Raw genomic sequence first — 22738 nt, 5'->3', positions numbered from 1 at the left:
GACGCAAGGCCTGTACCACGTATATATACATCGGTTCACGACATACGTATGACCGTATTTTTGAGCACGCGTGTATATAGATAGATAGACACATGCCAGCTTAAATTAGTGACACTACACACTACAGTCTACAGGTGACTCGCAACAACGATTGGCAGCAAGACACAGACGACAAGGCTTCCTACCAACTCACAACAACGATATGAGTAAACTAAGTGGTTGTTTGACAGAGTTTTATCTCTAATTTTTTTTGAAACAAAGTATCTATAGCTTCAAAATTTTAGGGAGTTGAAGCTCGTGTACACTAAGAATGTTTAGATAAATCATTTTGTTTACATTCTAAACCGAAGAAATATGTTTAAATCATTTTACATTCGTCTAAAAATTAACATCATATCAAAGATAAGTATAGGAGCAGAGCTCTAACAAAAAAGAATCTGAACTACCGTAAGCCAGCTAAACAAAGCCAAACGGACGTACCGGCAGCACCCCGGACCAAGATCGGGGCACGCACATACTTACACAGAGTGCATGCCGCGCATGCATGCATGCAGTAGCTCGTACCCCCCGGCCGGCCCGCGCGCATGGGAATCCGCGCGGTCGATCGAAAAGCCGCGCATACTTTGCGAGGAACACGCCGCGTTAGGCGCTGACCGGCGCTAAACAACTCGGCGGGAGAGCAAAGTTATTCCTCTGCCCCATTTGTTTAGCCGCCTCGAGAAGTTCTTCTCCCTTGTTCCCATCTCCCCGGCTGCTACCGCCAGGGCCACGAGCGCGCGCGGCCGGAATCGCCGTACGCGAGCAGGGAGCTTTTTCCGTTGTGCCGCGGGTAGTCCTTGTTCTCGCCTGCTGTTTTTTTCCGGGGGCCGATGAATTTGAGGGGTTGATCGAGCAATTAGCTGAGAGTGAAGACGACGAAATCGGAATGTAGGAGCCGTACTTTTGCCCCCCTCGTTTCATTTTTTTGTCGACCCCTTGCTCCCCTTGGGCTCACGTGACGTACACACGTGCGTGCTGATTCGGCCTCGTGTGGATTGCTCGTCGATCGGCTGTTATACCTTCAGCTTCAGGTTTACAGCTGCCGTTCTCATGAGACAGTGTTTAGATGCTGGAAAAATTAAGTCGAGAAAAAGATGCTAAAAATTCCTTGTTGAAGTATCACGTTTCATCGTACATAATGCACGGTCCAATATTCCGTCGTTTCACAGATTATGTCGTTCTGGGGAATGTGTTGTCAATATATATAAGCAAAGTATATTTGCATTGGCTCGGCAGGACTACTACGCCATTTTTATAGCCTTATGCATGAATAAAGTGAACACGGTAAGTGATAGAAACTACTTAGTAGTCAAACATGCATCCCTCAACTAAGGCCAGTACAGAGATCAATGACGTTTTAAGATAGTGGTGAATTAAAATATTTAAAATTAATTAGCTTTAAAAATTTTACGAGATAAATCTATTTCGATTTCTATCTAAATATGATCTATATTCATCTAGTGTCTACTCTACCGCTCAAAAAGGTTAGCAGTCTATAGTCAATCCTAACAAACTACTCTGAAAAAGTAAATATGCAAATGTAGATTGCAAATATATAAATGTGAAAACGTAAAGATAATAGAGAAAGCAAACTCGACATAAGAGATTTTTATCCCATGTTATCGATGACATAAACGTTATCCCTAGTCTACGTTGGAACAACCATTTAGGCTATAGCTCCCGGACAGCACCCGATCACGGCTATTGAGCCCCTTAGGCCTTAAGTAGGTTGAGCCACCAAGCCACTAAGGTAGAACCTCACCACAAACCTCTCTTCCAGTCACTTGCCACCGCCTTCACATCGGAGCTTAAACCACCAAGGCAAAGGTCTCTACGTCCCCATACAAACTTCTTATCGTCGCTCCACACCAAATTGGAGGGTCAACAAACATGAACCACCAAGACTCACAGTGCCGACGAGTCACCAAGACTCCAAAGTATCGGCATCCCACTTGGTACAATGTAGGATCACTTCTTGATCCTCTCTCTAAGCAGCAACACATAGCAACAACTCTCTCTAGGTATATTAGCACTAATCACTCTTTAATCTTATGTTTAATTGTCTTATATTATCACTTTTAGCACTTTAGTGGCTTGGATGTCTTCTTAAGTGTTTATGAGTTTCTCTGGACTCCATCCCACTCAAATGACCGAGTGGGGGTATTTATAGCATTAAACCGTGAACTAGCCATTGCTCCAACAGTCATATTTTGTTGTACACACCAGATGGTCCGATGTGTGCAACATTACAAGCATTGGACCATTTTATGTGTACTCTCTAAAAAAACTAGCTGTTGGACCCACATTCAAACTCATTGTGAACATCAGATATTCCGGTGTAACCTTAAACTCCATCGCCAGATTATACGGTGTGTATACTTAAGCCAACCGAGTCACTTCTCACTGTTCATTTGTCCGGCGTGTAGATCCTCTAATCATCGAACCATTTAGTGTATACAATCACACCAGACAAGCTGTTGCAATATCTCCTGGGAAATGCTCTAGTATAGCCAACTACTTATTGTCGGATCATCTGGCATGTATTGCATTTTCATCTTCATCTATGATTCAACATGTATAACCTTCTATCATCGAATCATCTGATGAGTTTAAAATCTTTCCTCTGAAGATTTGCATAAGTTCTAAAAAATATTCCGATGTGCACATCACTCTAACACTGAACCATCCAGTGTATAGAACTGAAGAACCTCATCTGAGTCAAAATACTCCGATGTAAATTCTTTTCTGAGCACCGGACTATCTGATAATTATACCTTGCTAAGCATCATACCATCCGTTAAGTACAATCTTTTCTGAACTTGTCTATTTAAATTTTTTTAGTTTCGTTTCGATAATTTCTTCATAAATTACATTTATAAAACTTACTAAAGCATATATTTAATAAACATGCTAGTCATATTAGCTATGTTATCGATAATAATCAAAATCACTTACATACTAAAATAGTCATATTTGCTACAGCCGGTCAAGTTCGAATTATTTATATAGTGTGTGAAAAGAGGCAGTAATATAATCCCACATGGGAATATAGTCTAGTGGTTTGGGAATATTTTTGCGTAGGATACTTGCTCGCCTACTCCGTATCATCCTGCTGCTAACTAGCTATCCTCGTCCTGTGGGCTGTGGATGAACTCTCATGTCACTCTCTCGCTCGCTCGCCCGTACCAGTGCAGTGCAGCGCAGCAGTGCCCCATATCGTGTTGTCGCATTCCACCACATTCATCACGGCCTGCAGCAGCCTCCCACGGTCACGACGGACTCACAAACCCTTTTATTCCTTTTCATGAATATGGAAAGATCCCCAGCGCGCTCTCTCAGGGGCATTATTCATCTGCTTTGCTGAAAATGTGCAACCCCCAAGAGGGTGTCAGCCCATTTTATACCTTTATTGCTCATGCACTGCAGCTGCAGATCGTTCAGATCGAAAGGCATCTTTGCAGCACAATGCGTAGCCCTGGTTGGCTTGGATTGTTGTCAGTCCCTACCATGTTTACTCAGTGGATCCCTCACCAGCAGATAAGACCATCTCAAGTGACAGAAGAATCTAGCACATTTTAGTGTTAGCGCCACAGTAGTAGGATTTCCAAAACAATTAAATACTTGTAGGACAGAAGAACGAAAGTTTTGGAGTCAACAGACTTCTCTATTGTGTTTTACTGTCTTGGTATGCGTGTATTCAGCTCTTTAACTTTGGCCACTAATTTTTAGACGAAGCAAGCTTTATATTCGAGATGAAATATGTTTTGCTCTCTGCACCTTGCAAATACTAATGTACCAAGCTATTATAAAAGAAAAGAAAATAATAAAAGAAAGAAGAAAAGACTAAAACTATGTATGCACAAAACAACACAGAGTCTCAAACTCATACCTACATCTCAAAACTACCATACACTCTACAACATAAATGTTTGCTTCATGCACCAACACCTATTGGCTTACACCATGGATTGATAGGATGTAAAGATACCCCAACAACTGACGTCCTCCCGTAAATAGGAGGTAAAAAAAGGGCACCTAAAACAGTTCATAAGCATCCACAACTTAGCAAAGCCTCCGACGACTTATTAGACACTGACCCTAAAGTTACACACAGACAACCGTCACCATCGAACAATGACGGATGACCACCCATCACAACCAATAACTCGACCACTAAACCCTTTAGCTTCAATTAAGGCATCTTCTCTCCAAGCGAGCTCCAACATCGTGGCCAAGAACTCCAAAGCGACGCCTCTAAGGAGGACATGACATCGGGACGTCGTCATCGCCCAATTCGACATAAGATCTGAGTTTTCACCTGAAGAACCCACTTGAGGGTAGAGGGAAGCAAGGGCACCACAGTCATGCCTCCAAGGAGGGAAATGACACCCAAGAACGCCACCACCGCAAGGATTTCATCCGGAGCTCCCATGTCGCCCACTGCACCCGATACCATCTCAGAACCCGCGATGTGGTGGGCATGAGCAGCATGTAGGTGCCTATGGGATCATTGAAGACATGGGCAGTACAAGCCTCTATACATCAGCCATGAGCGTTGGATCGCTGCTGCATCGAACCCGACCACCATGCGGATCAGGAAGGTGGCACCCATGGAGAGAAGATCACCATGATGGAGCCAACGACCATGGCAGAGGATCTGCTGCCATCATGTCGATCCGCCCACCGCCGCATGGATCCAGACGTCAATGCCAGCTGCCACTTCGAGCTTTGTCGTGATCACCGTAGATCACAGAGGGGGTGAGGGTGAGAGAGAGGGGGACTGGGCAGTAGGACGTCTTTGATACACCACTGGCTGGTGGTGACGGCGATGGCCAAGCCAAGTGAGGTAATGAGGTTGTGGAGGAGGAGGAGGTTCGATCACCCCTGATGAGACGACACGAGGGAACATTCAAACTTTGACCACTAATGTATAAAAGGATATTTACGTATAAATATTATTGTAGTACGTAAATCTGTCATCAAAATAAGTCATGTATCACTATATCTTTAATAAACCACTACCTCAGAACGGTTATTACAGACAGATTTTAAACTCTATCATAGATGGTTGTAAGTTTCGTCTCTGCAAAAGTGTTTGTGATATCGACATTGTTATAGACAGTTTCAGCTCCGTTTGTAATTGAGTAATATACAGACGGATTTTGTGGAAAACCGTATGTGAGTAGTAAGGATCATAGATGGGTTTCAACAAAACCGCTCTTTGTTAATTGTCATAGACATAGTTTTTTTATAAAAAAAAACCTGTTTCTACGACCATTTCGCCTTATAGGCAATTTTGCTTCCTAGCTGTGATATGGTGTGTGTGTGTGTGTGTGTGTGTGTGTGTGTGTGTGTGTATCATGATTCACAAATTAAACAACACATATTGATACATTATTTAGAACATCAAACACATATTATTCATAACATCGATCACACATTCTTCGAAACTTTAACACAGGTATTTCCATATCACAAAGGTTAAGAACACCACACAGATGCACATCACATATTGTTCAGAATGCATAAACCTAGCTAGCTACACACAATCCCTAGCTATACATTGTTGGCAACATTATCTTCCAAAAGGACGAGATGATAGACATCATGACGATGTCGTTTTCCAGAAGGATGAATGATCGACATCATTAGTCGATCGACGTCGTCTTCTAGATGGACAAAATGGTTGACATCATTTTAGCCTCTTGCGTTTCAGCACAATGTCAACTCAATCATCATTTTCAATGAGCATATCACAATCATCCGGATCAAGCTCCATCTTGACTATCTCACACATGAGCCAAAACTAGACTGCGTTGCTGCCAAACCGTCAGCCATGGTTGAGCAAGAAATGCACGTTCAAACCAGCTTGAAATTAACAAAAATGTCTCTATTGTGACAAACAACAATAAAGAATTTTTTTATCTGAAAGGACAGAATGGAGAACGCGATTCACAACAAATACATGATCAAGGAGGGGGTCTTCACAGCAGCAAAGAACACGAAGTCCATCCGATCGAAGTCAACGCCAAGTATCCGCACCGTGGAAGCAGCCATAGGGATAACCCCATCCTACCACCGTCTGATTACCGTGAATTGAGCTATTGCAGATCCGCGACTGAAATAAAATATTACCCTCACTTACACAGATCGAAGCAAACCCTAACAAAATCGCGATGGAAACCCTATAATACTCATCTGAGTGCTATAAAGGAGATTTGGCACCCAAATTTGTAAAAATATATTTGTGTCTATCATACAAATACAGACGGGTCTTAAAAAAAAAATCATATGTGACAATATCACAAACAGTTTTTTCTAAAAATCTTATATATATGTATGATAGTAATAGACAGATTTGTAAAAATTATATGTGAATTCAGTCACACCTAAACGACGATCTTATTATAAACACATCTATCTTAATAACTGTTTGAGAATATTTTAGTCCTAACAAACCTTCTATGACACAGAGTGAACGTTGTTAATTGAAGGGAAAAAAACAATGGTCAAATGTGTACATTAGACACCCGTCTACCAAGATAGACTACTACACTGGATGAACAACATACCAGTGCTGTTCTAACCGTCCTGTCAAACTATCAAGGTTGTGATATTCTTTTTTCTTCTCACTGGGATATATTTTGAACAAACAAGATGATTTTTTTTTCAGTTTGTCCTGGACTGCACCAAATAAATCTGCTTGCACAAACCAGTTGTGTTTTTCTTGGAAAAAAAAAGATTTTTCCCACTGCCAATCAGCAGGTATAAAGTAATTTATCCATCTGAAGCATTATGGCACGAACGACGAACTACGTTTTGAACATTCAGATCAAGCACATACTACTACAGTACATACGTTCCTTTGTCCGATTGCACATGAAGACCAGGAGAAGCAACTGTTGCTCCATTATGGCATCAAGTACTAGTACCTTCAGCTTATACATCCTGCCCTCCAAAGTTTAATACACCCTCTTTTAAGCAGCATTCCCAAGGGACCAAATCATAAACCACTCATGACCTAATCACCACATCTTTTTTTCGCCTTGCCCCTCATCCCTACACCACCCCAGGATCCAAGCCTCTCCTTTTTCCCCCTCTCACTCCTTTTCACTTGCCACTTTGTTCAAATCCACCATCCCCACACCTCTTTCTTTCTCTTTCTCGGTGACTGCTGCACTGTCCCGACTTTGCCGTCTCTCTCCTCATCTCCTTTCCTCTCTTTCTTTCCTCTTCTTTGATGGCCGGACCACCGCTGATTTTATATAACTCCTTCCCCTCCATGGCCTTCTCTTAATTCAAGAAGCATATATGATCAGTTGATCCTAAGAGGTAGTACTGGATTGGCTAGGAGATTGGAGTTCTCCATTTGATCATTGAACTAGCTGCAAGGTTGTAACATTCCATTGCTCGATCTTCCAATGCTGCAAAGGAACCTGCCAAATCTCTCCCTCCAGATCAGCCCGCCGGCCGCCTCGTCGGCTGCGTCTTCTGAGGCACCTGAGGTGGCGAAGCCTCTGCTGACAGAGCAAAACATGGCGTCGTACGCTGAAGGAAGCGGCGAGGTAGGGTTGTTTGCAAACCCTAGCTCCGCCGCCGAGCCCCCAGGCCTGAGCCTGGGCCTCGGCACGCCGGCGCGTGGCGACGACGCCGGACGTCGGAGCCACCCGCACCCGCAGGGATGCGCGTTCAAGCGCGCGGCCGCCAGGGCGTCCTTTCTGGGGTCGAAGCGGAGCGCCCGGGCGCCGCGGATGCGGTGGACCACCGCGCTCCACGCGCGCTTCGTGCACGCCGTTGAGCTCCTCGGCGGCCATGAGAGTAAGCTTGTTGATGCTGCCATGGTTTTCGCATGATCTGCTATGCTTGTATTCCCCTTTCCTTTTGCGTAGGCTATTCATGCTCGAGTCTGACGATCTTTTGGCACGCGCACGATCCGTTCTTGTGGCGGCCGCGCGTGGCTAACTGCCGGCAGGAGCGACGCCGAAGTCGGTGCTGGAGCTGATGAACGTCAAGGATCTGACGTTGGCGCATGTCAAGAGCCACCTTCAGGTACGTGTAGAAAGAAAGAAAGAAAAAGGAGCAGGATATATAGAGAAGCTACCAGCACACATGCAAGGAAAAACACGGTGAATCTTGATGCATGATGGCGCCTTTTTGTTTTTTTTTTCACCACTTCTATGGATGTTCTTACTATTGGTAACTACACGCATACTTTGTCCCTGGTGAATCTTGGTCAAGTGCTAGGTGACAAACAAGCGGCATCTAGCTTGGCCGCAATGGAAGGACAAGTCACAAACAAGACACATGATACTTTCACCGTGCACCTTTGCACGTATATATGCGACACAAAAAACTAACCACATCATCATGTAACACGAGCATCTGAGCTAACCAGCTCCTCCCCTCAACTTGCAGATGTATAGGACAGTGAAGAGCACGGACAGATCGTTACACATCGACACAGGTACGTGTGTACACACCGCATATACACCAGGAAATCAACACCCTCCGTTGCAAAAAGTGCCAGAACACAGACGCGCAAATAAAGCTTAGTTAGCGCAGATCATGGAGGTCGTCCTGTTTCGTGCCGTGCGTACAAGGGCCGATCGTTAGAACATTGTGCTCGCAGGAGAGGCGTTGCAGCTGCAGAGGACGGCGACAGGGGTGGAGGCGGCGGCAGGAGGTGGCGGTGGCGATGCTGGAGGTGGGGTGGCACCAGTGCCAGCAGCATGTGACGACATGGTTGGGATCTGCGGCTCTCCTGCGGCGGCCTCTGCGGCGACTACTTCCGCTGCTCATTTCCTCTGTGCGCCAGCAGCAACTGCTCCACTGGCCGTAGTATCGTCACCTCCTCCACCCATTCCCCCGAGGTCTGTCCCTGCATGTCAACTTCATCGCTTATTTTTCTGTCTGCTATCGTTACTACCGTCTCTGGGTTTTACATGTCGCTTCTGCTGTCCGGCCGGTTTTTAAACGATGGATCGTAAACATGTTTCACACTTTTGTGAGTATTTGTTTTCATGCGTTAGAAGGATCTCTGGAATCTGGATTTAGTATGTACTACGTATTTGCTCAGATTGCGAGCTCTTCATAGTATATTTGCCCAGATTCAAACTTGCTACTTTGCTAATACTAGTATTTGGTCACATTACAACCATTTTAATCTGTTTTTTACAAGTTTGATTCTATCACTACGAAGCTAGTGACAAGAGGAAAAGGACAGTATGTGTGCATGAAATGTGCTTAAGTTTGATATTTTCTGCACAAACAAATCACGACAGCAGCTATTTTTGCCACTTAATTATACATAAAAGGGCGGGGCACCTGCTTAAACATGGGTGGAGTGTTTTGTTTTCTTATAGCTTACTGAGGCTCCTGAAATTAGCCGATCACATATTTTATTTATATGTATATCACAATAAAGATAGATTGGGTTCAAAACAATCTATACTATGTGCGCGTGGTGTCTTTGAAGTACGCGCGCGAGTCCAGGTACCAGAGTAGATGTACCGTATCCGTATATGTTGATTTGGTTTAACCTAGGACGACACGAGGGTAATATATATAAAGGTCCCATAATACGAACAGAAACAGCAGCAATTATATATTAAATAGATTTTCCGGTGGAACTCTACGTTAAGTCTCAAATCATCATTGTGGATCATACTAATTCCCACAAAACTATGGATAATTACTTTCTTTTAAAGAACGTGCAGAACTTAAGTCATTATTTGTGGGCTTGTTGGCGGCAGTAAAGTTGGCAAAAGTTGTGCAGATCTCAGCTGAACTGCCTTCATGCAGCTTTCCTTCTGGAAGAGTACACAAAAGAATATATCAGACACTATTAAACACTATTAATTAATTAATAAAACCTATTTTCCAAAATACCAAAATCCACAAACTTTTCTTGAGCTGGTCAAAACTATTTCATTGAAAAAAATTACTTCTACTTCCTCTTTTCCTGTAAGTATATGCCGTCGTCCTCTCTACAGACTGTAAGTCAGTTCGACCCCTCCCCCCCCCCCCCCCCGGGCCCTAATTTCTGATAAAACTCGGAGTAGTACCCCAGGCTTCCAGGCATGCACTTAGCGACAACTAGTGTTTTCGCTGTAGCGCATCTGTCTCCCTGCCGACCTCTTCCCCGTGTCGTCACGTATCCATGCACGCTTCTGCTTGTCTTCGTCCACTTCCACAGCCCCAGCCATCATCACGCTCCGTGCTGATGTGCTCTCTCTCTCTCCTAGTCACCATTCACTGATGCGATGCATGGTGTATGCATGCATGGTGTATGCATGCATGGTGTAGCTGAATGGAACCGAGCTCCTCAGCTTCTCAAGCTATACTAGATAAGCCAAGCGAGTCCAGGTTAAGAGCAATTTAAACGCAGAAATTTCAAATCGTACAGGAACTTCACATGAATCAGTTTAATTTCATAGAAAAAATACAATGTTCAGAAAAAAAAATTCCTCACTCCAAAAGAGGCCTAAGTACATCTACACGTTTCTGGAGGCAAGAAGCTACAGATCTCCATAGGAGTAGTAGCACCCAGTGGGGATCAATGACAGATGCATAGAGGTATGAGGTTTTGCGATAGTGCTGCTGTCTTGGCTTCTGAGTTAGCGAGTTATGCCCGGTGGTCATGCATGCAAATATGGATCGGTTGCGACAGCAATACGGCATTCCAGGTTGTTGACTTGTTAGTGTGTCCATCTTACTGTTCATCTGCATATAGTGTAGGCCGTGTAGGGACAAATCAAGGCATGCATGTCCCCATATACAACGCTGGGCCCCAGAGCTAGCCTTCGCTGTACATTACACAGAGTAAACAGTCAGCAAAGATACAAAGAATATATGGAAGATAGCTCGAGCATGTCTGCGATGATAAAGCATGTAAGTGTAATCCGAAGTATGTAGCAGTGATGGGTTAAATATATAATACTATGTGCTATATTCATCATCTGTACTGTGCAACCTGCAGCTGTTAATAACCTGCATCTCTGATCGTGGATTAAATGACTAACAGTCAGTTTCACTTTTTAACAATGTGCTGCTAGTACTACTACTGGCTACTGCAAGAAATTGATAAGAACTCTGTTTGACCACAGGAGGACTGACCACACAGCAGTGCTGGAAAAAGGTGTTGCACTTGTTGACTCGTTGCACCGGCGTCAGAAACATAATTATTCACCGGTGCTTCAAGATACTCAGGTACACGCATATGCATTATCCGTATACGCATGAGGCAGACATAAAATGAAAAGTGTGTGGTAGTTCCACATGTGACTTAGCACTTGTAGCTTGTTCTGTAGAACTTCTTTGCACCGTAACTGAGTAGGCCATGAAACACTAAATCAGAAAGGCACTGCTAATGAGCCCATTTTACTATGGTCTACTCGTATAATCATATCTGAAGAAAATGTACGTATACCATTCCTATGAAAAACGAGAAGAAAAACACACACATATATACTAGCTAACATTCATGCATGAATGCAGCATATACACTCCTTTGGAGATAAATTATTTATGCCTCTATTATCATGTGCACTGTATCAGGCAGCTCAAGAAGAGGTAAACGGTCACCTGGCAATGGGACTGCATGCGAGCGTCGAAGCGGTCGCCACAAACTGCACAAGCCTAGCGAGCTCCTCTCCTTCTCTCGCAAGTCTGGAGCTGCTGACGGACGACATGTATGCGCCGAACTTGGAGATCTCCCTCGGGAGGCAGGACTGGAACATGGAGCGTCCAAAAGACCTCAGCCTAAAATACTTGTGAAAAAATAAATTTTCTAGAATTGGTTTCGCTAACTAACCATTGATAAACCTAATTAACCGAGTACTTGTATGATTTTTGGGTCCGATTTACCTCCTAAACTGAATCGATTCTCTTCTTTTATGATAAAATTGGCAGATCTTGTACCATAGTTTTGAAAAAAAAAAGATAAACCACTGTGATAAGACTTGATCAGTATTCATGAAGTAAGCTCATGTGTTTGATGTTTTCCTGAAAATATATAAGCTTATGACTTGTGAGTGCTTTGATCTTTAAGATAAATTATTTAATGCCATTGCAATTCCTCCGAATCCATAATCTACCACTGCAAAAATAATATATCCCTTATATGCTATCCACATGCAAAACATTGCCTTTAGATCCTCTATGTGCGGAGGGGAGTCTTGACCTCACGGGCCCCGCTAGCACTCCATGGAGAGGAAGGAGAGAGATGAGGGAGAAAAAAGAGAGAGTAACAAGACAACAAGATAGGCTTGCTCATCCCATTCGTCATGGACCCATCTATCCGTGAGGTTGTTGCGGTCATCCTTCGGGCGGACTCGGAGCTCGCCCGCACCGATTGGGCGAGCATCATCACCCGTGTTTGGCCCAACACCAAATACCTAGACATGATCATCACATGCGCGATGTAGCAATACATTGGATAAAAGTGCACTTTTAGGTTTAATCTAATTCCTAGATAAATCATGAACAGAAACCGACAAACTAGCGTCATGATATAACAATAGTACAATTTAGAAATGTATGTAAAAGAACTACACATGTAACTCTTAAATGTACTTGATAACAGGAATAACACAATAACACTCAATACGATAAACATGATTAAATAAAGATTGATCATAGCAGACATACTGTGAGGAACGACTACGTCCTAAAAGGGAGGTGGATTATGACATTTAGAAACTAATAGCTCCAAAACTTTATAAGATAAACATATCTCAATTTTATCTAAATGTACTTTAGGTTTATCTAGTGTGTCTACTCTACCGCTCGAGAGGATTGCAACCTACTCTAGCAAGGTAGATTGCAAGAAAGTATATTCGGAAACGTAAATAAGGTAGAGAGATAAACTCAGCACAAGGAATTTTTATCACGTGGTATCGATGGCATGAATGTTACTCCTAATTCACGTTGGAGCTCCACCAAGGATATGCTCTCGATCATGACTCTTGAGCCACCAAACCACCAAGGTAAGACCTCAAGTCAGATGAGCCACCAAGCCACCAAGGCAAGGTCTCATCACTAGCCTCTCTTTTGGTCACTTGCCATCATGATCACTTCGGAGCTTGAGCCACCAAGGCAAGGGTTTTCTCGTCACCGTACACGTGTTTTGCCACCGCTTCACACCAAGTTAGAGGGTCAACAAGCTTGCCTGTGAATCACCAAGACTCTAAGGTATCAGCGTACCTCTCGATACAAGCTCGAATCACTCCTTGATCTACTCTCTAGGTAGCCATCACCTAGCAACACTCTCTCTAGGCCTATAAGCACTAATCACATACTAATCTTATGCTTAATTGCCTTGGATGATCACTTTGAAGTAATTTAGTGGCTTGGATGTCTTCTCAAGTGTATATGAGTTTCTTTGGACTCCAGAAACATACCACGCATTCAAATGACTGAGTGGAGGGATATTTATACCCTCAAACCCGCCAACTAGCCGTTTTCTCAATAGCTCAGAAAAGCTATTAACACCGGATGATCCGGTGAGAATAATAATACTAACACCGGATCATCTAGTGAGTACAACCTCAAAAACTAGCCGTTAGAACTCTACTCAATGCCTCTGTGAACACCGGACACTCCGGTACACCTTCAAAAGAAAATGAGATCTGGGCCAACATGTCAAATATGGCAATGGTGGAGGCTCTCCAATCTCTCGATACAGTGGTGGGACTTGAGAGGATCTCTACGTTGAAGGGGAAGAGAGGAGGACACATTAGTGTTACTCCCAACGGGACTACTATCACCTCGGTCCCTGGGGTGGCATTGTAGAAATGAGGACAAGCAAGAGGTTAGATACAGACTACTATCACCTCGGTCCCTGGGGTGGCATTGTAGAAATGAGGACAAGCAAGAGGTTAGATACACATGGAGATGGAGATATATTGGAAAAGGCGATGAATATGGCTGCTAAAAGGAACTTGGATGAAGGTATGACTAATAATTCCTTTGTTTCTATGCTTCTAGACATTATTAGTTCCAACATGACAAACATAGCCGTGTCTTTGGGTAGGAATAATAGTGAGACTATAAACTCCGTTATTTCTTATTAAGAATATTGAAGTAGATCGCCTTACTGTTGATGAAAAAAAAATGATACAAGTGGAAATAAACAAAGTGCTAAGAATCTTCCTCATGCCAAAATGTTAGACGATGAGGATGAGATGGATGGACTTGATGCACACCTCAATCATGTATGCCGTGATTTAACTGAGGTCCTCTATGATGAGGGTTTAGATCAAATATGCTACGATCTAAACACGGTGTCAGGGAAGAAAAAATAACTCTGTAAAAAAAACAAGGGCAAGATAAACCGCGCTAAAAAAATCAAACACCCCATCCAAAATAATTCTTTAATGAAAGGCATCTTTTCGAATAGCAGAGGTCTGGAAGACTTGGCTAAACATAACTTTATTTTGGATACTGTTAAAGAACAACACCTAGATTTTCTTGCCATTATGGAGACGGTAGAAGTGATTTTCATGCTTCAACTCTTAGACACCTATGTGGTGGGCTCCAGTACTTGTGGCATATTATGCCTCCAAGAGGTAAATCATGTGGTATGTTAGTCGGAGTCAATTCAACAATATTTGACATTAGCTCCATTGTGGAAGACAATTTCTATACTAAGTTCCTTCTAAAGAACAAAGAAGACGATTTCACATGGGCTTTATTAGTGATCTATGGATCGGCCCAAAATGATCTTAAGTCTGCATTTGTAACAGAAATGGCTCACATTTGTAGTGTTGAAACCCACCCAATACTAATCGGAGGGGATTTCAACATTATACGAAAATCGAAGGAAAAGAATAATGATAATTATGATCTACGTTGGCCCCGTTTATTCAATATTGTATTGAAATAGTGGACCTACGAGATATTGTAACGACAGACGCCAATATACATGGGCAAATGACCTTGATCCTCCAACATATGAAAAGCTTGATAGGGTACTCATGAGTACGGAATGGGAAGCCAAATATCCTAAGGTCTCTGTTCGATTAGGAAGAGAAGTACAGAGAGAAGCAGGGAGAGAAAGAGAAGGGTCAGAAGGAGAAGGGGGACCAAATGCTGAACTTGGTAATATTTTTTTGTGTGGCAATTGATCCAAGGTACAAACTATCTGATTACACAAAGATTGCTACTATGAAAATGTTTGGTCATGAAATAGGGGAGAAATTGTGGGCAACAGTTAATACTTCTTTCTGTTCTTTGTTTGAAGACTATAGAAATTTATATGCTCCAAGTGATAAGGCATCAGACTCTTCTGATTCTCAAGTATCACTAGAAAGGAGCAAAAGGTTGATGAGGTCTATAATTGCTTAAAAGATGAGACTGGATAGTTGTGGCAGTACCAAGTCTGAACTTGACAAGTAATTTACTGAAGAGAATGAAGAAGACCATAAAGAGTTTGACATTCTTGAATGGTGGAAGGACAATTGTAACATATTCCCAATATTGTCTCATATGGCTCATGATCTGTTAGTCATTCCAATTTTCACAGTCACATCTGAGTCAGCCTTCAACACGGGTGGGCGTGTCCTTGATGACTTTAGGAGCTCACTCACCCCGACGATGGTTAAGTGCCTGATTTGTGCAAATGATTGGATTAAAAAATCTACTACTCTTAGTGTGGAAGAGAACACTAAAGAATTGTAAAACTTGAAGAAGGTTAATGAATTATTTATTTATTTCATGTTCCTTATGATTCATTGATTCTTTATTCAATATTCATGAACTAACTTTGTTTGCTTATTTGATTTATATTTCAGCACTTGCTGCAGAACTTGGTGGCATGGCAATTCCTTCCACGTCCAAAGTCTAAGGCCAAGACAGCCTCAGCCATCACCCATGATTTATGAAATGATATGCAAATCTGCAATGATCTGTTAGCTGAACTTGGTGGCATGGCAAACTTTTAAATCTTTACTTGTGATTTATTTCTGTTTATGTGATATGTGATCTGCAAGAGTGCAAGACTTAGATTTGAATTGTGGTCTATTACTTGTAATACTTTTATTGTGATCTGTTTGAGTATTTGTATGGCATGATTTGTTCATGTTTTTATGTACTCAGTCAGTTTCAATGTTTGTGTGACCTGACTCTTAAGTCTTATTGTGATCTTGATTTGTTTGTGTGATCCGATCTGTTTGTGAATTCTGAATTGTGATGAAGCCATTATCTATTCATGTAATTGTGAATATGTGATAAATGTTCTATTAGTTAGACTATTGGTCAATGTTCATTTGAATATGTGATATTATCCCAAGTAGTCGAGTGATCACTGATCAATGTGAATATGTGCATATTGTGATATTATCTCAACTTCTCAAGTGTTCTGCATCTTAAGTTTTTCCATTTGAAATTTTTACAACCTGTCCTACCTGCCTGCTAAGTTCTGACTTCTGAGTTCTGGATGAAACGGTGAAAACCGAAACCGAAATTAGTGGTTTTTCAAAAAAAAAAAGGAACTTTGATTTGCATTCTCTAAAAACAGGTTTGTTCATACACCAAAAACACCGATCCAAAATAACCAAAAAATTGAATGCTCAAGCTATTCAACACCGTGGGATTCGTGCATGCGTTCCGGCATAGGGATGGCAGCCAGACCCATGGGTTCGGGTCCCCACGGGTTTTGCACCCGGCGGATGCGGGTTCGGGTTTTAAATCCCAGCCATGAGTTTGGCATGTTAGGTACCTGACTTGAACCGGGTGCGGGTGTAGGTGCGGGTTTGAAATTTTCCCCGTGGGTGACCCATGGGCACCCAAAGGCATCTTACCTAGCCCACTGACCTAGCAGTCCAGCTTCTCAGCGGCCCAGCCTAACTGAAACCTAGTTCATATTCCCATTCTCCATTCAAGCGGCAGGCCAGAACTACGTAAAAAACAGACAAATGAGACACAAAATTAGTGACGGATCGTAATATAACCTATCACTTATGATAATAGTGACGGGTCGTAGTTGTGACCCATCACTTATTGTCAGTCATAAGTAACGGGTTACCCATAAGAAATTGGTGTCTACCATGATTGCTAAACTCAAATACTCATTTGAGAGTTTCTTTTTCTAGTTGTAATGTTCATAATGCGCTCTTGACCTTATGCCATCTACTTTCGCTGATTAGTATTTTTCTAGATGTTCTTTTCAGTTTTCTTAGTGATGACTTTAACACATTTCTGCGGCATATATGCAGCCTTTTGACTTTGGGGGGGGGGGGGGTGCGTGTCGGGGTGCAAACTGTTGCCTTGAGCATTACATGACGCTTAACAAACATCTTTTTCTTTGATGTTATCTAAAGAAGTTATTCAATAGTTCTCGAATTCAATTTCCTATAACTTATCCTGCATGGTTTATACTGGTTTTGCTCTCAGTTACACAGTTTTCTTTGTACTACTTCTTCCTAAAATCATACGCGTTGAAGCTTTTACTGTTCTGATATTTCCAAGTTAGCCTGTTTGATACTTTTGTTCTTACCTTTTGTCCTTATCACTCGGTGGATGATGCTACTTATTATTTGTTGCAACTCTTTGGCATACTATTCTATTTTCTGTGCTTATTATTATGATTTATTCAGTCAACCAAAGGTTGTTAATGGATTACTAACTGTTGCTATTTCATCGTGGCAGCTTGTTTGCTTAGCAACATTCCTCAAAGTACCTGAGAATGATAGCTTTGATCCCTATCAGGTACATTGTTTCTGCACTTTCTCTGACAGACAAAGTATCCTTTGGCTTACCATGTTTCTTGGTGTCCTCTAATCTATCTATTATTTCCATTTGCAGGAGATAATGAAGAATTTTATTGGGTTCATAGATGTAGCTGGACTATATTTTGCTTTGACACAGTTGACTCACAGAAACATCTCTCAGAATCACAAAAGTTCCAGGCTGTTGGTCTTTGTAAGTACAGAGTTGTCGCTGAAGTTTCATTCGTGACAAATCAAACTGCATCCACGGAGACATTTATTCTTTCACCTTACCTTGCATGTCCATTCTGCTCTTTTGCATTTGTCGCTTCACATCCATTTGTTATTTTTTCTTGCATACTATGTGCTGAAGATATCTGCTTAGCCTTTCTATAGACAAACTAAATTATGTGCTGACCTTTTCTACTTGTGCCCGTTTTGAGTTGTGCTGGAGTTAGTTTTTCATGCTCAAGGCTTTGGCATGGATACAATGAATACTTAGACTTATTAGTTACTGACAGTGCTTATCAGGAATTTGACTGTATATCCTTTAGTTTGTTGCTCAGCACAAATTTGAGGAAGTACAAGGTTTTGGCCCTTTCCCAGCTACAATAAGTCGATAACTCTACTGTGACTTATCATCGATGTGTTGGATGTTTTTGGGTTTTCAGGTTGGGCTTTTGCTGATTCAGTTCTGCACCGGCTGGCACCTCTCTGGATTGGGGCAAGAGGGCTTGAATTTACATGGGAGTACATATTTCAAGGACTTGAAGCAAATGCTAATCTTGTATGCTACTCAATACTATGTGAAAAATATAGTGCTGGATTCCTTGTTTTGAAGAGACCAACTTCCTAGTGCTCCGACTTACAGTGTTTATTTGAACCTAAGCGTCTTCCCGAGATCGGACTCGAGGGAAGGTAAGACCGGAACTGAGGGACGAGTGGAGGCCACCCATCCCCTTGCCAAGAGTCGATGAGAAGCCTGCTGATATGTATTTTTCTGCAGGTGATGACCCTCTCCCTCGCTGCGTTAGGGTCCTTGATGTGGCTTAGGAAGAACAAACCTAGGACTTTGGTTCCAATAATTTACGCATGTGCGCTGCTCTTGGCAACTATGCCATCTATCACCAGGTTAGCCTTCCCTACCATGCTCCATTGTATGTTTATGTTCTTATTTCCTTTTTTTTTTTTTTTTGCTCATCACCATCTGGTCTGATTGTCTATTTGCTTTGCTGTGACTTGCACTTTTCATGCCTTGTAGTTCTTTAGTTTTACTGTCTTCATGTTCATTGGGCTAAACATGCTCACAAATATTGCAGTTACTTGAGGAGATCATTGTTGTGGCAAACTCCAAAGGTGGTCGGCTTCGAGCTGTTCTCCTCACTTGTTATGGCTTTCATCAGCTGGCAGCTGTTCTCGGCTTGTCAGAGACCGATGTAACGTAAGAACCAAAGCGCAGGCAATGTTACCCATAAATTTGACGCCCCAGAAGATGCTTCTTGTTGTACTCCAGAAGAACTAGGATGCTCCTTTGAGCCCTTCCGGCTTCCACTACGACAACTTTTCTTGGTGGCCGATTATAGAACATTTTACTTAGAATCATCTGTTGTGAGCTGTAGAGCGGAAATACATGCCTCTAATGAGTGATTCTGTAACAGATTCTGGGCGTTAAGCTGAAACTTTTTTCTTATCCTGCTGTGCATTTCAAATTTTCTGTTTAGTCACATCATTTAGCAAATAGATTATAGAATTCAGTTACATTGTCAGAGTGCCAGAATAAAAAACAATTGTTGCATCTCTTCCTCCTCCTACGAAATAGTACATGATTTGATCTGCAAGACGATGAGGATGTTGTTGCATTCTGATTTCCGAGTTTTGTGAAATCCTCTAACAGAAGAATTTGACAAAGGATGTGAACTGACTCTAAAACATGTTTCCACAATATCAATCAATTGTTATGGATACATACCAAAGTAAATTCAATCAAAAACATACATCACGTTTTATGTATCACGGCAGGCAACAGCCGAGTGGCTGCTTGCTACAGGGTGCTTCACTACTCGGACTCCTCGACGGCAGCCTCCACCCGGAGCAGCACGAACCCGACGGCGACGCCGACGAGCACGAGGCCGTTCATGATGGCGGCGATCCTGAATATCTCGGCCGCGGCGTTCATCTGCGCCCCGAACGCGCCCCCGCGCCTCTTTTTGCCCGCGGGGCTCAGCGACGCGACGATCTTGGCGAAGGAGTAGTCGGCGGTCTTGCGCACCCCGAGCATGGTCACCTTGTTGAGCCCCTTGAGGCCGCTGTACGCGTTCATGCCCTCGACGCACGTGACGCCGGACCTCTTCTTCGCCGCCGGCGCGGCCAGCGACGGGATCGTTGCCACGGAGAGAGACGCCATTTGCGCCCACTGGAGGAGCCTGCGACAGTTCTTGGCGCGGGAGGAGGAATAGTGTTGCCGGCGGCTATGGAGGTGGCTTGAGCGGGCGAGAGGGAGGGAGCGCTTTTGTACGGGAGATCAGGGGAGGATAAGGCGAGGGGGGGGGGGGTGGATGGTGGCCGAAGGGGAGATTATCCTTGGCGGTGACATGGAGGTCCATTTTGGTGGCCACAGGGATCCTGACTGGCCAGGGACGGTCCACATGTTGATGGTTTCATCTTCCTTTTTACGGAGTCGTCCGTGGGATGCACACGCTGGGTGCTGCCTCCAGTAGGCGAACGGCACCATGAAAGAAGCCATATTTATGTTGCGGCTGCCGTTCATTAGCACGGAGTTTACTTAAATCTTGTTTGTTTTTTATATTGATTATAGATTCTAGTTTTCAAAGCAAAGATAAAAAATAAATTATAATAATATAAAAGTTGATTCTCATAATCAGCAAGCTAATGATCCATTTTGTTTCGGCTGTGAATTGTAAAAAATAGTTTGTAGATTGTAAAAAAATAAATTATGAAAATTGGATTGTACAATCTGTAGAAGCGGTTAGAGCGAGGATTGTTGAATTGTTACAATCTGAAAGTACAATTCAGTTTGTATATTGTGATCATAATCTGCAAACTGAAACAAACATACTCGAAGTTTTACTACAAAATCAAAATCCCACAATCAATAATATGATGGTAAGCTATCTCTCATTAGGCTACGCTAATAATCATCATCTCGAGATCATCTCTTAATATGTAAAGCTGTAATCAAGCTCGAGCACAACGGCGCGCGCAGACACAGAGACACGGCAACCGGCCAACAGCCCATCGGAACAGCAGCGCGATGGCAACATATGCGCAAACCTGAGAACAGAACGCAATGGCTACACTTCACCAGCCACACGCAGTGGCGGATCCACCGGGGGGGCTATGGGGGCTCAAGCCCCCCCTACGTTGTGCTGCCCCTGAGGAGGAGAGGAAGAAAGAAGGGGGGCTGGAGGAGGAAGGAGGAGGGCTGGAGGAGGAAGAAGGAGATCAGCCCCCCCTTCCACTCAGACCTGGCTCCGCCACTGGCCACACGGATCATGCCGGCGGCAAGGGAGGCTCCACGACTTTGCTGTCCAAGGACAAGCTAGAGGTCGGGCTGAGCTTGATAGCAGCGGCGGCCAGTGACAACAATAGCATGGCAGCACAGCGGGCAATAATATGGATTGGGAGGCGCATGGCTTCAGGGAGGCTCACGGCAGGACTGGGCGGCGATGTCGGGGCCTCCGCCTTCATCTCCCTCCGTGGGCGACACAGGGCAGCAAGGACGGCGGGCGGCAGTAGCGGCCGGCCAGCAGGGAGACTCCGGCCAACTAACAGGGACGGGTAGCACACAGCAGGGGGCGGCGGCCTTCGTCTCCGCAGGGAGGCCGCGCGGCAGCAGGGCTCCGGCCCGGTGGTGAGAAGGCAGCCTCATGCGGCAGGGGCTCGATGCAGCCTCGTGCGGCAGGAGGGCGCCAAGGGCCTCCGGACGGGCGCGAGCAGAGACCCGGCGCAGCAAGCCGGTCTTGACTGGGGCGCAGGTGGGGGAAATAAGGATGGGCCATCTGGGCCTGGCCCGTGAGAAGAGAAGAAAGAAGGAGGCCAGCTCGCCCTGGGCCAGGAAAAGAATGGGCTAAAAATAGGAGGAGGGCTCGGCTGGCTGGAGAGAAAAGGGGGAGAAAACAAGAAAAGGTGGCCCAAGAAGGGGCCGCCCTTCTGTCTATTTCCCTTTTTTTCTTTTATATTTCCATATTTGCATATACATGTGTGGCTCTTCTGGCATGCTAAAATGGCATCGTACACTGTGTATAACCCTTTTTTTGCTCAGTGTGCCGCATGGTTGATGCTCAAATACATGGTAGCGAGAATTTGCCCAAGCTGTCAGCTCAAGCTCCAGGTCCCCTCTTGTTCCATTCTTTTCGGCAGCATCCTTCCGCATTGGTGGCGAGTGGAGTGCCGTCACCTTGTCTCAATCATTTGCCTTCTCTTTTTTTCGAGACGAGAGGATCCCAGTCATTTGCTCTTTTTTTTCTTTTTTGAAAGGTTCCGAGTCATTTGCTGAATTTTTTCTATATTTTCTAAAAAAGGAAATTACAAATCTATTCGAGCATTTTCAAATTTGACAAAACTATACTCCTCCCACCCGTTTAGTGGATAGGAAATAAAAATCGAAAACTGTCACATAGATTTGTAATTTTTTAGAAAATATAGAGAGAAAAAATCGTCATTGCTAAGCGATATTTCTTAACCTTTTCTACTGGGCTAGATAGCTGATGGCGACCTCTAAACAAGTAAACATGGGAAGATAGCGCACGGGCTCCATTGCCCATATCCATGGCTTCGTAACGCCATCCCGACCCGGTAATGCCATCTCACCCGGGATTAATTTTTTGTGAATTTTGGAAAGAAACAAAATATCTAATTTTTGAATTTTCTACTGACATGTGTAACCTATAGAGTAGAGAGAAAAAATGACCAAAGTTTTAGCAAAATTTTACGAATTCCAATCTTTTCACCGGTGAACGAAAAAATTGTAAAAC

General features: G+C 43.5%; 3 protein-coding genes across 3 annotated transcripts; 2 read left to right on the top strand and 1 right to left on the bottom strand.

Annotated features, from left to right (window-relative positions):
* Positions 1-7061: 7061 nt before the first annotated feature.
* Positions 7062-11993, top strand: LOC133914100 (probable transcription factor RL9). The gene is made up of 6 exons (XM_062357255.1): positions 7062-7857; positions 8012-8088; positions 8455-8503; positions 8669-8909; positions 11145-11247; positions 11596-11993. Exons 1-6 carry the CDS (start codon positions 7461-7463, stop codon positions 11812-11814), a joined length of 1086 nt encoding a protein of 361 aa, XP_062213239.1. The 5' UTR covers positions 7062-7460; the 3' UTR covers positions 11815-11993.
* A 6400-nt stretch (positions 11994-18393) lies between these two features.
* On the top strand, positions 18394-19573 carry LOC133914030 (uncharacterized; the record flags this gene model as incomplete). Its single annotated transcript, XM_062357190.1, has 3 exons — positions 18394-18531; positions 18751-18875; positions 19064-19573. Coding segments are annotated over 3 exons (384 nt in total), but the record flags the coding sequence as incomplete, so codon positions are not given.
* Positions 19574-19657: 84 nt separating this feature from the next.
* LOC133915335 (uncharacterized) lies at positions 19658-20276 on the bottom strand. The gene has a single exon (XM_062358458.1). The coding sequence runs from the start codon at positions 20146-20148 to the stop codon at positions 19801-19803; it is 348 nt and encodes a 115-aa protein (XP_062214442.1). The 5' UTR covers positions 20149-20276; the 3' UTR covers positions 19658-19800.
* Between the last annotated feature and the right edge of the window lie 2462 nt (positions 20277-22738).

The sequence above is a fragment of the Phragmites australis genome, chromosome 4 (genome assembly GCF_958298935.1).
Source record: "Phragmites australis chromosome 4, lpPhrAust1.1, whole genome shotgun sequence".
NCBI classification, from domain to species: domain Eukaryota; kingdom Viridiplantae; phylum Streptophyta; class Magnoliopsida; order Poales; family Poaceae; genus Phragmites; species Phragmites australis.
Note: the sequence above shows the minus strand (reverse complement) of the source record. Positions and strands in the feature narration are given on the sequence as shown.

Coding starts and splice junctions, on each gene's coding strand:
- LOC133914100 (XM_062357255.1), top strand. CDS start 7,461: ATGCTGCAAAGGAACCTGCCAAATCTCTCCCTCCAGATCAGCCCGCCG. Junction 7,858..8,011: donor GCTCCTCGGCGGCCATGAGA/GTAAGCTTGTTG, acceptor AACTGCCGGCAG/GAGCGACGCCGAAGTCGGTG. Junction 8,910..11,144: donor CCTCCACCCATTCCCCCGAG/GTCTGTCCCTGC, acceptor GTTTGACCACAG/GAGGACTGACCACACAGCAG.
- LOC133915335 (XM_062358458.1), bottom strand. CDS start 20,148: ATGGCGTCTCTCTCCGTGGCAACGATCCCGTCGCTGGCCGCGCCGGCG.